This window comes from Oreochromis niloticus, linkage group LG3 (assembly GCF_001858045.2).
Source record: "Oreochromis niloticus isolate F11D_XX linkage group LG3, O_niloticus_UMD_NMBU, whole genome shotgun sequence".
NCBI classification, from domain to species: Eukaryota; Metazoa; Chordata; class Actinopteri; order Cichliformes; family Cichlidae; genus Oreochromis; species Oreochromis niloticus.
The window spans coordinates 23,294,891-23,308,728 of record NC_031967.2 but is presented as its reverse complement, the minus strand read 5'-3'; the positions used below and the strand labels follow the sequence as shown (position 1 = coordinate 23,308,728).

The window sequence follows — 13,838 nt, the reverse complement described above, 5'->3', positions numbered from 1 at the left end:
CCCCCTAGTTTCTCACGTCAATCACAGGGTGCATGGTTCAACAACAACTATTCAAAGCGGGTCCTTCTTTATTTCTTTCCTCCTTTCATAGTTTTGAGTGTTTTTGCAGGCCAGCAGGGCGGAATGTGTCCCGGCAGTCTTCTTGGCAGGTGGAGCAGAAACACGCCTACCAACAAAAAAGCTCTGCAGGCAAGCCCACATTTATATGTATATAAAAAACTCCACAGAGAATCACGCAATGCTGCTGCAAGTGATGTTAAAAATGCTCATTTACTTAACCACACAGTAAAAAACACAGTTTGTAGCGTTTTTATTGTAGTAGACCTCTTGGAAAAAAGCTGAATCAGTTAAAATCTTTCTACTGCGTGAAATTATTTAAAATGTAGCATATCAAAACTGTTATTATTATCATTATTATTATTATTATTATTATTATTAATCTCTGCAAAGGATGTGGTTCCTCAGTAAATTCCTCTGTGGTGCTAAACAGAGGATCATGTAGCTCCAACTTGCCAAGCTCTGAAAGTTCACCACAGGTGGCAAAAGTACACACATTAGTTACATACAAGTAGAAGTATACATACTTTAGCAAAAAAAAAAAAAAAAAACTCTGTAAAAGTGAAAAAGTACAGGCTCTGAAATCTACTCAAAGTATAAAAGTAAAAGTAACTCTTTGTGGGACTTTTATATTGGCTTTAAAAAAATAAATAAATATTTATTTGTTTATGCCAAGCTTTCTGGACCTCTTGTCATGTTATTGCCATGATACAATTATATTATTACTGGGGAAAGCAGTCTTTATTTCAACTTAAATTGTAACTAATGAATGTATTTGGTTTGAACATCAGCTTTGTAGAAAACAAGAGAATAAAGGGAGTGATAATAACTAGCTTGATGTTGCCTGCATTGTAGATGAGTAACTTTGGCTCCACATCTAAACAGAAAAATGAGTCAGGGGTTAAAGTGGGACTCAGATTGGTTGTAGTGGCGCCATGTGGTGAAAAGAATCACTTAGAAATGAGACACAATAATTTCTGTTGTGAGCTCCAGTAGATTTTTCTGTGTACAGGCTGTGATCAGCTGAGCTGCTGCTTTTTGTGGATTTAGCTAACTGGATTCAACAAGCTGTCAGATGTTACATGACTTGTCTTGGCTGACCTCTAACCCCTGGACAATGTAAAGGTGGAAGTCAGTGTCTGAATCTGATCAGCATCAACATCTTTAATTTAATCTGATGTCTGATACGCTTCATGTTACCTAACAGTGATCCAGTAACCACTCTGCACCAGTCCAACATACTTAATTAGCACAGCACTGCAAACTAATCAGATTATCTTACACTAAACTCCTGAGTATTTTCATGCAAAGTTAGGATATTTCAAATATGTTTTGCAGTAAGAATGCTAGTTGTATGTGACATTTTATTTCAAGCACAAGGTAATTATTTGTTTATCAAATGGACAGAAACAACAGGAAATGGACAATTTTGTTAATAAAATTAAAACAGATTAGATTTAGAGCCTGGAAAATCCCCGATTGTTGAAATGCATTCTGGGATACCTGGCTGCCCCAGTTCCCCACCTCCACCTCCACACTGCACCAACCTCTAGACAGTGATGCCTCGTCACTGGGCCAGAGTCCGTCGTCACTCAGAGCTCTTGAGTAAGCTTTATTCACAGGGCTCTGACTGACTATGATTACTATGTTTTGTAATACAGAATAGTATGTTTTCTTTTAATTCTGTCCATTTAATTAAAACGAAAAAACTTTACTAGCTAGAGCCTAAGAAAAGTCATCAGTGTTGTAGTAAAATTAATTTTGCTAAACATTTTTTTTAACTGCTGCGTGATTTATTCAAGTATACAGTTTCTTGATCATCAAATAATCATACATATAAAGTAAATGCTCAATTTTTTGTCAAATAAGGCATGGGAGAGCCATTGATTTTACTGCACATGAACAGAAAAAGCTTACTGTCACATCACCAAGCTAACACCCATTATGAGTCTTCAATTTTGCACAATTTACACACACTGTTGTGCCTGAAATCCTGATTCTACATATAAATCATTGAATCCCTACAGAGATGTCAGAAAGTGACATGTACTGGATACATTACTGGAAGTAAAACTACTAACAGAATTACAGTTTTAAAAAGAAATGGCAACATAGGTGGGACACAAGGGTAAAGGGGGCAAAGGGAAGACACATACAGAATTCAAGGAAAAGTGGCACAAGTGAAGACAACAAGGAGAAAGAGAAGGGAAGGAATCACATTTTATTGATTAAGAAAAGGTCACACAGGATTAAACTCACTTTGTAGCTTGTAGGTGGAAAGTGTTATGCAGGGCTGTGTGAAAAGTGTTGAGGGAAGGAACCAACTGAACATGTTGTATTAAAATGTAGTTGATACAGAGGAGCTGGAGAAATCTTTAAACTAAGATACAGGACCAAGAGGGAACTTTAGAGGTTTCATTGTCAGTGGTGGTTTGAAAACACGTTTGAGTTTTTTAAGGGAAAGCAAACTGCAGGGCTGAAAGACAAGCAGTACTACTGCGTTGGGAAAAACCAAGTGTAAGGACTCTTTGTGGGAACCTCTCCGTCTCCTGCTGCTGTTTTTGAGTGTTGTATTTCCATTCCAGCAGGGTAGGTGGCAGCAATACACCTTTATAATAGTTGTCAGGTGCTGATGAGGAAGAAGTGCACAGCCTTTGAATTTTGACATGTCCAGCTCTTCACAGCAGCTTACTGCTATTAGTGGGTTTTTTGTCTCATTTTCTCAGTAATAATTCAGTTCATAAAAGTGTTGAAACAAACTGAATGGTCGAATAACTGAATTTTGTGTGTTTGCAGCCATCGTTCTGCCTTTTTACTCTGCAGCACTGCCATCATGTGTCTGAACACACAGTGTAAAGTCAAACTCAACATCCTCAGATCTGAAAGCAGAGCTGCTGAGCACCGTGCAGGCTGTTTATGACCCGTGTTTGTGTCTTTGAATAAATCACTTCGCAAATGGAGAATGTTGTATATTTTTGATGGATGTGAAACACTGAATTAATTTCCAATAAATTCACACCAGCAAAGAAATAATAAAAGCTCAAACTGCAAAGATGACAACGCAGAGTAACGTCTGAGCAGCCTACAACTCTTACGTGTGTGAAAGGCTTTTGTTAGTTACTGTCTATTCTCCCACACGCTTAATTTTATCTACATGACTGACTTCATGATTTCTGGCTAGACAACCAAGAAAAGAGGAAATTAAGCCTGTGGTTTCAGACAAAAGTTGAACATTTAGCACATAACTTATTTTAACTTATTAAGCAAAAGTAAGATCATATAAACATGTAGATGGCACATGTTTATATGATCTGACATACTGGAGTAGTAGCAATCATTATCACTGTGATATTTAAGTATGAAGGACACGGGGTGAAAACAGATAGAAACAAAGTCATTGTGGCCATCGAAAATTAAAATTATGTGGTCATCAAGAGAAAAAGTGAGAAGTTGTTTGTCACGCTCAAAAGCTGCTGCCTTTAAGAGTCTCTGCATAGACATGCTGTAAAAGAATGTCTCACTCTTATCTGACAACAGAATCTACAGATCTGTCTCCAGCTCCTTGTCCTATAATAATCATTTATAACACAAAACTCTTTTTGCTCTGTAAAAGTATACACTATATAAGTCTACAGTTTATTAACATAAAGATGTGAGTCAAAATCCACGCAACAGCCTCAGCAATGGAGATGTGGAACATGGCCCATGGCCTGAATGTTGAAGTCTGGGAGTACAACAAAATGTCTTAGAGTTGGGTGCTGGACATTTAAATGTTCAGTTTGTTATTTTAGTTTGTGAAACATAGAAGTTTTTAGTCTTAGTGCAACCACACAGGTCTCTATACACTTATGATCTCGGATAAATCAGAAGACCTGCAAACACAAAAATGTCTGCATGATTTCAATAGGAATTTCTTCACATGGGGTCCAGATCAGGAGCATCAGTGAATCCTTACATTGAAGCATGGAGGAAGGAGTGTGACAAAGTGCTGAGTGCGAAAACATACTGAGGAGATGATATCTATGACACAGCAAATAATAATGAATACACCAAAACACTGGCTGAGAAAATGACTCTCAGTCTGCAGAAAACAAAAAGTTCCTGCGGGATCATGATCCACAGGACACGACAACAAAGACAAAACTATGACCTGAAAAATGTGTCACTAACTAAGAAACAGAGCATCTTTTTATATCACAGAGAAAGGTAGGAACATAAAACAGGAAAGAAGCTTCAATGTCACACAACATGTGGTCAAAGCTACAGGAGCTGTTTGAGGTTGGTGTAAAAGGGAAGGAAGCACAGAGAAGTAATAAAAGAAGACGCTGAATAAAACCTCTGGTCTTATCTACATTACGTGCAGCTTCTCTTTGTTCTGCATTTATTATCAATGCAAATTCGAACACTTTGAGATTAGATGCAGATCAGCGTGCAGGGCTGGACGTGAGGATGGGGCACTCTTTGCTCTGTTTGCTGGGGTTATTCTGTGAGTACAATACACACCTTTACTGTTTGAATGGCAGCGATGAAGGAAAATGTTTCTCACTGGTGACAATTACAGTGTATCACTGCTTTAACCTGTTTACCTGACAGCTTCAACACAGCAGACTAGATCTTTTTTCATGTTTCCAGCCTGTTTGACAGCTGATAGAAACACATAACTTTGGTGATGAGTAATAACTGTGCAATCTGAAGATTTACCTTTAAAAAGCCTCAGTTTATATATTTATTGTGATTTTGTCAGTTGTATAATGTCTGATGATGTTTCATTCATTATTTTAGTGCTCAGTACAGTCATCCATGGAAACACTGAAGGTGAGAAACTGTTTTTTCTTCCATTTATATCATACGTGTTGATCTTAACTAGTATTTAGCTTCTCCTGTGTTGCTCTAAATGACGTCCTCTGTGTTATATTTTGTATCATAAACCAAACATTTCTTTGAGATTATTGGTTAAAATGTTAATATAACCATGTTAAGTGTGTGAGCACTCAAACACACACCCACGATACAAACTGTATATTTACTGAAGAGCTGTGGCTTCATACATGTGGATTTTCTTTTCATGTTTATCTGATCTGAAAATATCAACAGTGTGTGTAGTGCAGATTATCTCACTGAGTATTGTTGGCATGTATGCTGGATTATATAGTGGGATTTGTTTTTTTGGATAACCTCTTATAGTTGTAACATTGCAAATGATCAAAAGCTTCACACAGATTAATTAATTAAAGGATAAACCAACATGAAACATGGTAACCAAATGCTGCTCTGAGCTCAGGATAGAGTTTGTTACCTTCATCCCTCATTGGTGTTTTGATTCGGAGCTGTCTAACACGTCACTCCAAAGTCTGTGTAGATGTTCAGTGGGTTGAAAAAACTCCAACAGATAATTCACAATATTTCAGTTTCCATCAAACATACAGAGCAACAATTTTTTACTTTTGATCTTTTTCTAAATTACAGGAGGGGAAGTGAAGGCCACTCTGACAGTAGACAGCACAACCATACCAGCAGGGGGCAGTGTGACACTGACCTGTGATGTAAAGTGTTCTGCTGAGTTTGAATACGAGTGGTTCAAAGAAGGAAAGTTACCTGGTAATTCAAAAAGAGTACTAGTGACCTCTAGTGGGGGCATCTACACCTGCAAAGGAATTGTTAAAGAAAGTGACCCAGTCTTCATTCATGAAACTGGTGAGTTCAAAATGTAAACTGAAACAAAACAGCTTAGATTCTCCACAGTTTGGAAAAACTAATCTTGAAATGATGTGAAAAAAAGTGAATGATGTGAACTCATCTTTCCTCCATAATGAAGGCACACACACACACACACACACACACACACACACACACACACACACACACACACACACACACACACACACACACACACACACACACACACACACACACACACACAGAGTACAAGACAAAAGAGACAAATGACTACCAAAATAAACCAGGAAATGAAAATTCATAACTAAAGAGAGAAACAGACACAATAATAAAGTTAACAAAGGGGAACTGACAGGAGGGTGAAACAAGAAACACAGAGAGAACAAATTAAACTTTAAGACTAAATTATAAGAAGAACTAAAGGCTCCAAAAATGCTCAAGAATAAATGAAGATCAAGTAACAAAACTAGAAATATGAACAAACAAAGAATTCAACCTGAAAAACCTCAGAAAAACCTCAGAAACACAAAGTCAGACCTGGGATCACGACACACTCCAGATTTCTACATCCTCGTTTCATTATGATTTGAAGATGCAAACATTAAAGCTCATAAATCTTGTAAATAGACATTTTTATAGAAAGATTTTTCTTTCACATTAAAACTCATCCTGCAAGGAACTAAGACTAATTCAACAGGAATTTTCAAAATAATATTTTATGTGCTCAGGTCAAACAGCTGAAGCTCTGTGCACTAAATAAATCCAGAAATTAATATTTAAGAGGTTTTTAGAGATTGTCGCACAACAGAACAACATGTTCGTGAGTCAGCTGTTTTCCAGTCTCTTTACTCTCATGTTATAAACAGTAAAATTTGTATGCTGTCTCCTAACTGGATATTTTTCTGTGAACAGTTCCCAGTAAGCCCACTGTGACCCTGCAGCCATCCTGGACTCAGATATACAGCGGTGAGACAGTCACTGTCAGATGTGAGATTCAGGGAGGTGAAGGAGCTCAGTGGACGTATGAATGGAGAGCAGCCAAGTTAAACACACCTCCAACATCCAATGAACACAGAATCATCAGAGCTACTGAGTCTGACAGTGGAGGATACAGCTGCCGGGGCAGAAGGGACTATTCCCTCACATACTGGAGTGATATCACCACACTGAGTGTGTCATGTAAGTTGGACCTTGATCTAAAATACTTCTTGTTTTTGTTTGTTTTTGCTTTTTTGCCCAGTAAAATTTTTAAAACATACAAAGAACTAAACATTATTTGTGAGCATATCACTCTGTGATAGAGAATATTCTTCCATGCGGATTCATCTTCTCATTATTGATAAGTACAGTCAGTCACATTTGAAATACACTGTAGAATAAGAGAAATCTATAATTGCCAATTATCCAGCAAAGAGCGCAGATAACACTGTTATACAGAGTATTTTGTGTAACACTACAGTTGATTGCAGCTCAGCTATCAAGTTTTGGTGACATTTATCATTTTCATGTTTCGATCCAGTTTTTTAAATTAAATTGTTCTCATTCAGTCATTTACTTTTATGTTCTTATTCTAAATGGGAATGCAGCTAAACCAAAGCCCACACTGAGTGCTGATAACACAGCTGTTCCAGTAGGGGGCAGTGTGACCCTGACCTGCTCTGTGAACCCATCATCATCATCATCTGGATGGAAATACTACTGGTACAGAGATGATACCCCAGTGGATGTTGCCTCTCCATCAAATGGACAAATCAGTGTCTCACAGGAAGGACTCTACAAGTGCAGAGGAGGAAGAGGAAACCCAGTTTACTACACAGAGGACAGCCAGTCAGTCAGGATTAAAACAGACGGTGAGTTTAAATTTAGCTTCCTAGTTTGCACTACATCTGATGGTTTTCAAGTGGCGGGTAACTTCAAATATAACATTTCTATGAGCTCACCAAACATCAGCAAACGCACATAATGTGTGCAGGTTGTTGCACGGTGTTTCTGCTAGCTAAAGCTGCAGCTAACTTCACTCGGAGATGGAAAAAGATAAAAAAGACAGGGCAAGAGAGGAAGAAGAGAGGTTTCATTTAAAAGTAAGGACTGCTCAGTGGAATTTAAAAAACTGGAAATTCAAAGTTTACATCTAAATACTCATGTTTTTTATAATCTGGATGGATCTGTATATGATGTCCTGCAGGATTAACAGGTAAGCATGCAGTAATGTGACGCATTTAAACTAAAGCACTGTGTTGGACTGGTGCACATTTGATGTGGTGTTCATGGTCAGAGTAAGTTTACATAAAGGGTAACAGAGAATAATAGGAATTTTAGTGGATGACTTCGATTCATTCAGCGAGTTCTACCAACTTTATACAGTCTAGTATAAAGACAGTGCATACTCTGTACTGTCAGTATAGATGATGGAAATCAGTCAACATAGCTTGTGGAATATCTGCTTATATCTTGTTGAATCCAGCTGTGTAAATCCACAAAGAGCTTGTACACAAAGAAATCTACTGGAGCTCTCAATAGGAATGATTGTGTTGTTCTGATTCTTTTTCCCCAAACTGTACCACTACAGATTTTAGGGTTCAATCATTACAATAAATTTTAGACTGAAATAAAGTTTACATTCCTATCTGCTAGTATAATTTTATTACATTAATATAGTACAAGGTTCAGTTAGCTTTGCACTAAAATAGCTGGTAAAATGTCCTCCAAATAGCTTCTTTTACTTTCTTACTTTGAGTACATTTCAGAGACTGTACTTTTTTACTTTTATTTTTTAACACAAGTATCTGAATTTCTACTTAACTACAGAATGTCTGTACTTTTGCGACTTCTGATTTATTTTTATTGTACTTTCTTGGACATTAAAAGTCTCAAACAGGCCTGTTGTGACTCTGTATCCAAACTGGTCTGAGATATACAGAGGAGAGACGATCACTGTCAGATGTGAGATCCATGGAGGAGACACTGAGTGGGATTATGAGTGGGAAACAAACAGCACCATAAAAGCTCCAAATCAAAATGAATACAGGATTAGATCTGCTTCATCATCCAACAGTGGAAACTATCACTGTAAGGGCAGAATGAAAAGTTCACAGCATAAAACAACAGAGTGGAGTGATTCAGTCACACTGACAGTTTCTGACAGTAAGTAGAGTCATAGTTCATTTAACCTGGAAATAGAAACAGTTTGTAAAAATGTGTTTTTATTAGTACATGTTGAGATATTTGACATGTTTAGATAGTCTCACTCTTAAAGTTCATCATAAATATTTGTGAGTCAACATTTTAGTGACATTGAATTCAGAGTTAAGAGACGAAACATTGAGAGAAAATCTTTGTTGAACAGATAAACCCCGTCCTGTCCTCACTGTGTCTCCATCATGGCTGAGTCCTGGAGCCTCAGTAACTCTGAACTGTGAGGTTGAACATCCGTCTGCAGGATGGAGCTTCTACTGGTATAAAGCTGTTCCTGATCTATCAGAGAAATCCTCCAGTTATGAGCTGCTACCTGATGGCAGTGGGACTGCACAGGACTCCTACATCATTCATGGACAGACACACACAGCAGGATATGTGTGCAGAGCTGGAAGAGGAGACCCAGAGTATCACACTGATCACAGTCAACCAGAGTTTGTCTGGTCTGCAGGTCAGATTGTTTCTCTCTAATAAGTTGCGTCATCACTTTCATTCACCTTTTCCCCCCAACAATCTTGTTTTATAATCCTGTGAGCTTTGTCTCTTCACTGCATGTGTTTTCCAGATGTTCATTCAGCAGCGTCTCTCACAGTGAGTCCTGACAGAGTGCAACACTTCACCTCTGACTCTGTCTCACTGACCTGTGAGGGAAACTTCACTGAGTGGAGAGTGAGGAAGTTCTCTGAGGACGGCCGACTCTCTGACTGTAGGAGAATGACTGGATCTACATGTAACGTCACCACATCAAAGTCAGATACTGCAGTGTACTGGTGTGAGTCTGGATCAGGAGAGTTCAGCAGTGCAGTCAACATCACTGTACAGAGTATGTTGTTATACATGAGCATTTGTCCCAGCATTGCTGTTTGTGAACTAATTTTATGTCATTTCACCAAGCAGCATAAAATTCTTGGTTGTTCATCTCATTTCACTTTATCTTTTCATAGTCCAGTTCACTAAAATTTCTCCTTACTAAAATGGGTTCTGCATAATTTCTTGGTATTTTTGTGGAAAAACGAACGATATTTAACCTTCTGATATATTATATAAAGATGTAAAAAGGCAAGATCAAGCCACTCCATAATATGGCCTCTGCCCCAAAAAGTACAGTGTATTTAAAATGTAAGACAGATATATATAAAAAATATTGTTTGTTTTTCTGAACAATTATCATGAAATTGCACAATTCTTAAAATGTCTTATGCAGTACTTAAATTGTAAACACAACTTCAACATAATTATATCTTTATTTTCTGTTGCCCCTTTATTCTAGTGTGCCTGTCTTTAAGTATTTGTAGGTAAATATAATCATACATTGTTATATATATATATATATGTGTGTGTGTGTATGTGTATGTGTGTGTGTGTGTGTGTGTATATACATTGTTATAAGGTGCTACACTGTAGCACATCAACATGCTGTATTAAATATGTCCTCATTATCTCTAAAGGTAACAGGCCATATCTTAACTTCTGTTCTGTGGCTGTAACTAAACATTATCATCACAGTCCCAGTGAAAACTTCCACCATCATAGTTTCTAAAGAGATCTCAGTCACATATTTTTCCTGATTGTGTTCACATGTGATCTGAAATTAACCTCCTCCACCCTGGAGCTCCTTGTATTGGCTCTGTCATTAAAAAGCACGGCTGAAGGTTGCTGAGTGCAGCACATTTACTGAGGAGGCTGAATAGCACTGTTGTGACTTACATGAATTTGTTGTTCCTGTTGCAGCGAACAATAACCCAGAACTTAGTTTTCATGTCACAGATCACAAATCAAAACAAGTACTACAGAAATTATTTGGTTAAATTATGTCACATACAGTGGTTTTTAAATTTACAAGATCAGGTCTTGATGATAAAAAAGCATTTGTACAATCTGTTCTTATTATTGTTTGTCAGTTTTTCTAAAAGTGTGCACCAGCTGATGTGACTGAAACAATTGTGTGTGATTGTGTCACAGATGATGGTAATGGTCCTATCCTGGTGAGTCCTGTTCATCCTGTGACTGAGGGAGCTTCTGTTAGTCTGAGCTGCAGTTTGAGAACACAAAAAATACTTTCCAATGTGTTTTTCTATCACAATGACAAACTTATTCAAAATGATCCCCGAGGGGAGCTGAACATCTCTGCAGTGTCAAAGTCTGATGAAGGTTTCTACAAGTGTCAGTACTCAGGAAGAGAGTCAGCACAGAGCTGGATGTCAGTTAAAGGTGAGCAGCATCAAAACATTTGATGGATTTTTGTGAATGAGTTTAGTGACTGAGAAGGAACATTAAGTTGTCTGATTTAAGTCTCACAATCACTTTGCTCCATTTTATAAAAGTATTTATTAATATAATTATAATTTATCTATAATTAATTAATGTTTGATGTAACTGTGTCAGGAGCTGACAGCTCTCCATCTCCTGTGTGGTTGATTGTTGGACTGGTTTGTGGAGTCTCTCTCATTGTTATTCTCCTGCTCTTGTTGTATCGCTGCAGAAGAACCAACAGTGAGACTTTTTCCTTTATTTACTACAAACTCTTTATCATTCAAAGACACAAATGCATCATGAGCTTCATGGAAAAGCAAATGTCTTATTTTACATTTTTAATAAAGGTGCTTCTAACGAGCAGACGCTCAATCAGGATGAAGATCAGCAGCAAGTGTACTCCTCTCTTCTTCATGGTTAGTTTTTCATGTAGTTTCAAATATTCTGATGCTATTTGCAACAAGACTGTACTTATTACATCTGCTGCAACATTTAATATAAATGTCATTTGCAAGAATATTTGTGTTTAAATTAGTATCACAGACATGAGGTGACTGATTTTCTCTGACCTGTAGATGATCATTTTGTCTATGAGACAGTCAGAAGATGTGAAAACACTGAAAATGGTAAAGTATACACTTTCATTAATATAGAGCTTGTGGAAGCTGGATGATTATACAATAACTGTGTTTAACATGAAAGTCAATCAGATTATTATTTCAGGTCCAGCAGAAGGTGATTACACCAATGTCACATCTGTGATTCAGCTCAAAGTCATGAACAAGACAAGTGAGTGCACAAAATGTGAGATTTGAAATGCAAAATATACATTGGTAATTATTCTCACTGATAATAAATGCATTTGTGGACAAAACAGAGGGTGTTTGTTTTGAAATGCTTTTATTTCATCACCTCAACAGGGCAGCGTGGTGACCCAGAGGACAGCTCTGACTACAATAATGTCAATCCAAGTTCAGCCTCAGTTCTAAAATCTTAACAGCAGCTCTTTAGCTGTTTTTCTCTTTTTCTCTTTAAAGTCTCTTAAAAAGTTAACGTCACTTTGAGTGAAAAGGAGAATAACAGAATATCATCTGCATGCAAACCGATTTCATGTTCAGTGTCTGCATCATAAATTCCTTTGATTTCATTGTTTTTCCTTATTGCTACAGCAAGTAGTACAATAAAAAGAGCAAACAGCAACAACAGCTATTCTAAACCCAACAGTTTCTCCTGTTGGGTTTAGAATAGCTGCAATGGTGTTTTTTTTCTTTGTTTTTACTTTTAAGCTGATTTGCAAAGTATTGACCTTTACTGCTACATTGGAAGTTGTCATATTTAGGTTGTTGAATGATAAACTGTGTTTTTTTTGTGGATAATCCTATCAGTTCATGTTTTAATTTATTGTCTTCCTCCTTAGTTTTTTCTGGAGTTTAGTTGTAGGACTTAGTTAAAAGACTTGTTTTCTTTTCTAAATGTAATTGTATTTGTTGTCATTGTTTTTTCTTGTGTGATAAATATGCTGTGATCTTACCTCTTAATACTGTGTTTCCTGTCTCCCATAATAATTAGATAATTTTAAAATACTTTAATGTACTGTAGATCTGTGTTTTTTACAATGGTTTTTTTTTTTTTAACTATTTCTTAGATTTTTAATATGTTATCATTTTTTGTTTCTTTGAAGCATTTTGTAACTTTAAGTTAGTTTAAACAGCTGTTTGAGTCCTGGAGAGGAGACAATATTCAAGATAAGCTTTACAAAGGCGAAAGATGTAGACGGCGTTTGACTCGACCTTGTAACATCTGTTTAAGCGTTTCTAGTTATTGTAAAACTCTTATTGTAAAAACTATTTTTGGGGCACCTTCTCTTATTGCACTCATACTAATAACATCCATACTAGGCTTAATAGCTAGTATTGACGCATTACATTACTGCTGATTACCGCCATAACTAGATGCAGTTTATTTTTACTCTTGGTCAAAGGTTATTATTGACATTTTCATGCAATGCTTGTATCAGTGTTTCCATTTTAATTGTTTGTTGTGAATGATGATGTGAAATAAAGAGCCATTTGCAGATGTTGTGAATTGTAACTAATCTGTTACTCTATGTTTTTCTGTTTATTGTTAACATTAACATATAAATCTCATTGCTGGACTTATAATTGATAATAAATCAGACTTTTAGTTAATCCTTTAACTGTGTTATCTTTGGCATTTGTTTAATGATTAAACTAAAGATGATGTTTTTGTTACAGGCTACTATCAAAGTGACTAAAGATACAATTTAAGAATAGTTTCTTTGTATCGATACAACACTAGTTCATCCCTTAAGTTAGGTGCCTTTTTAAGCTTGAATGATTCATAGGACCGTGTTAAGTGGCTAACAAACAAATTAACAAAACAACAGCAACACACTTCTTTGAAAATGACCAGATACAAGGACTGGACTGGGGGTGATTGAAAAAGCAGTGTCCTAATAATAATAATAATAATAATAATGATAATGATTTAAAAAATAAATAAAATAATAATAATAAAAACTTCCAGGAAGCCTGGAGAAGAGTTTGGTTTGATTACAGTGTTTGTCATTGGCCATTGTATGGCGCCAAAGAGTGACCTTATATTGGCTGTCAACTTCAGAAGAAGAGAACAGGCGA

The 13,838-nt window shown here is 36.6% G+C and overlaps 1 protein-coding gene and 1 long non-coding RNA gene across 2 annotated transcripts in view; both read left to right on the top strand.

The window, feature by feature from the left end:
- Positions 1-4,455: 4,455 nt before the first annotated feature.
- On the top strand, positions 4,456-6,695 carry LOC112846463 (uncharacterized). The gene is made up of 3 exons (XR_003219430.1): positions 4,456-4,543; positions 4,840-4,872; positions 6,646-6,695. It is a non-coding gene; the product is annotated as an uncharacterized LOC112846463 (long non-coding RNA).
- Positions 6,696-9,359: 2,664 nt separating this feature from the next.
- The window catches only part of LOC109201288 (low affinity immunoglobulin gamma Fc region receptor II-like), a 52,397-nt gene continuing 47,918 nt past the window's right edge, over positions 9,360-13,838 (top strand). The window contains exons 1-6 of the mRNA XM_025905515.1: positions 9,360-9,379; positions 9,494-9,751; positions 10,891-11,139; positions 11,314-11,421; positions 11,529-11,597; positions 11,757-11,807. Coding sequence (XP_025761300.1) covers positions 9,643-9,751; positions 10,891-11,139; positions 11,314-11,421; positions 11,529-11,597; positions 11,757-11,807 — 586 coding nt within the window. The 5' untranslated portion in view covers positions 9,360-9,379; positions 9,494-9,642. The remainder of the gene's footprint in view (positions 9,380-9,493; positions 9,752-10,890; positions 11,140-11,313; positions 11,422-11,528; positions 11,598-11,756; positions 11,808-13,838) is intronic.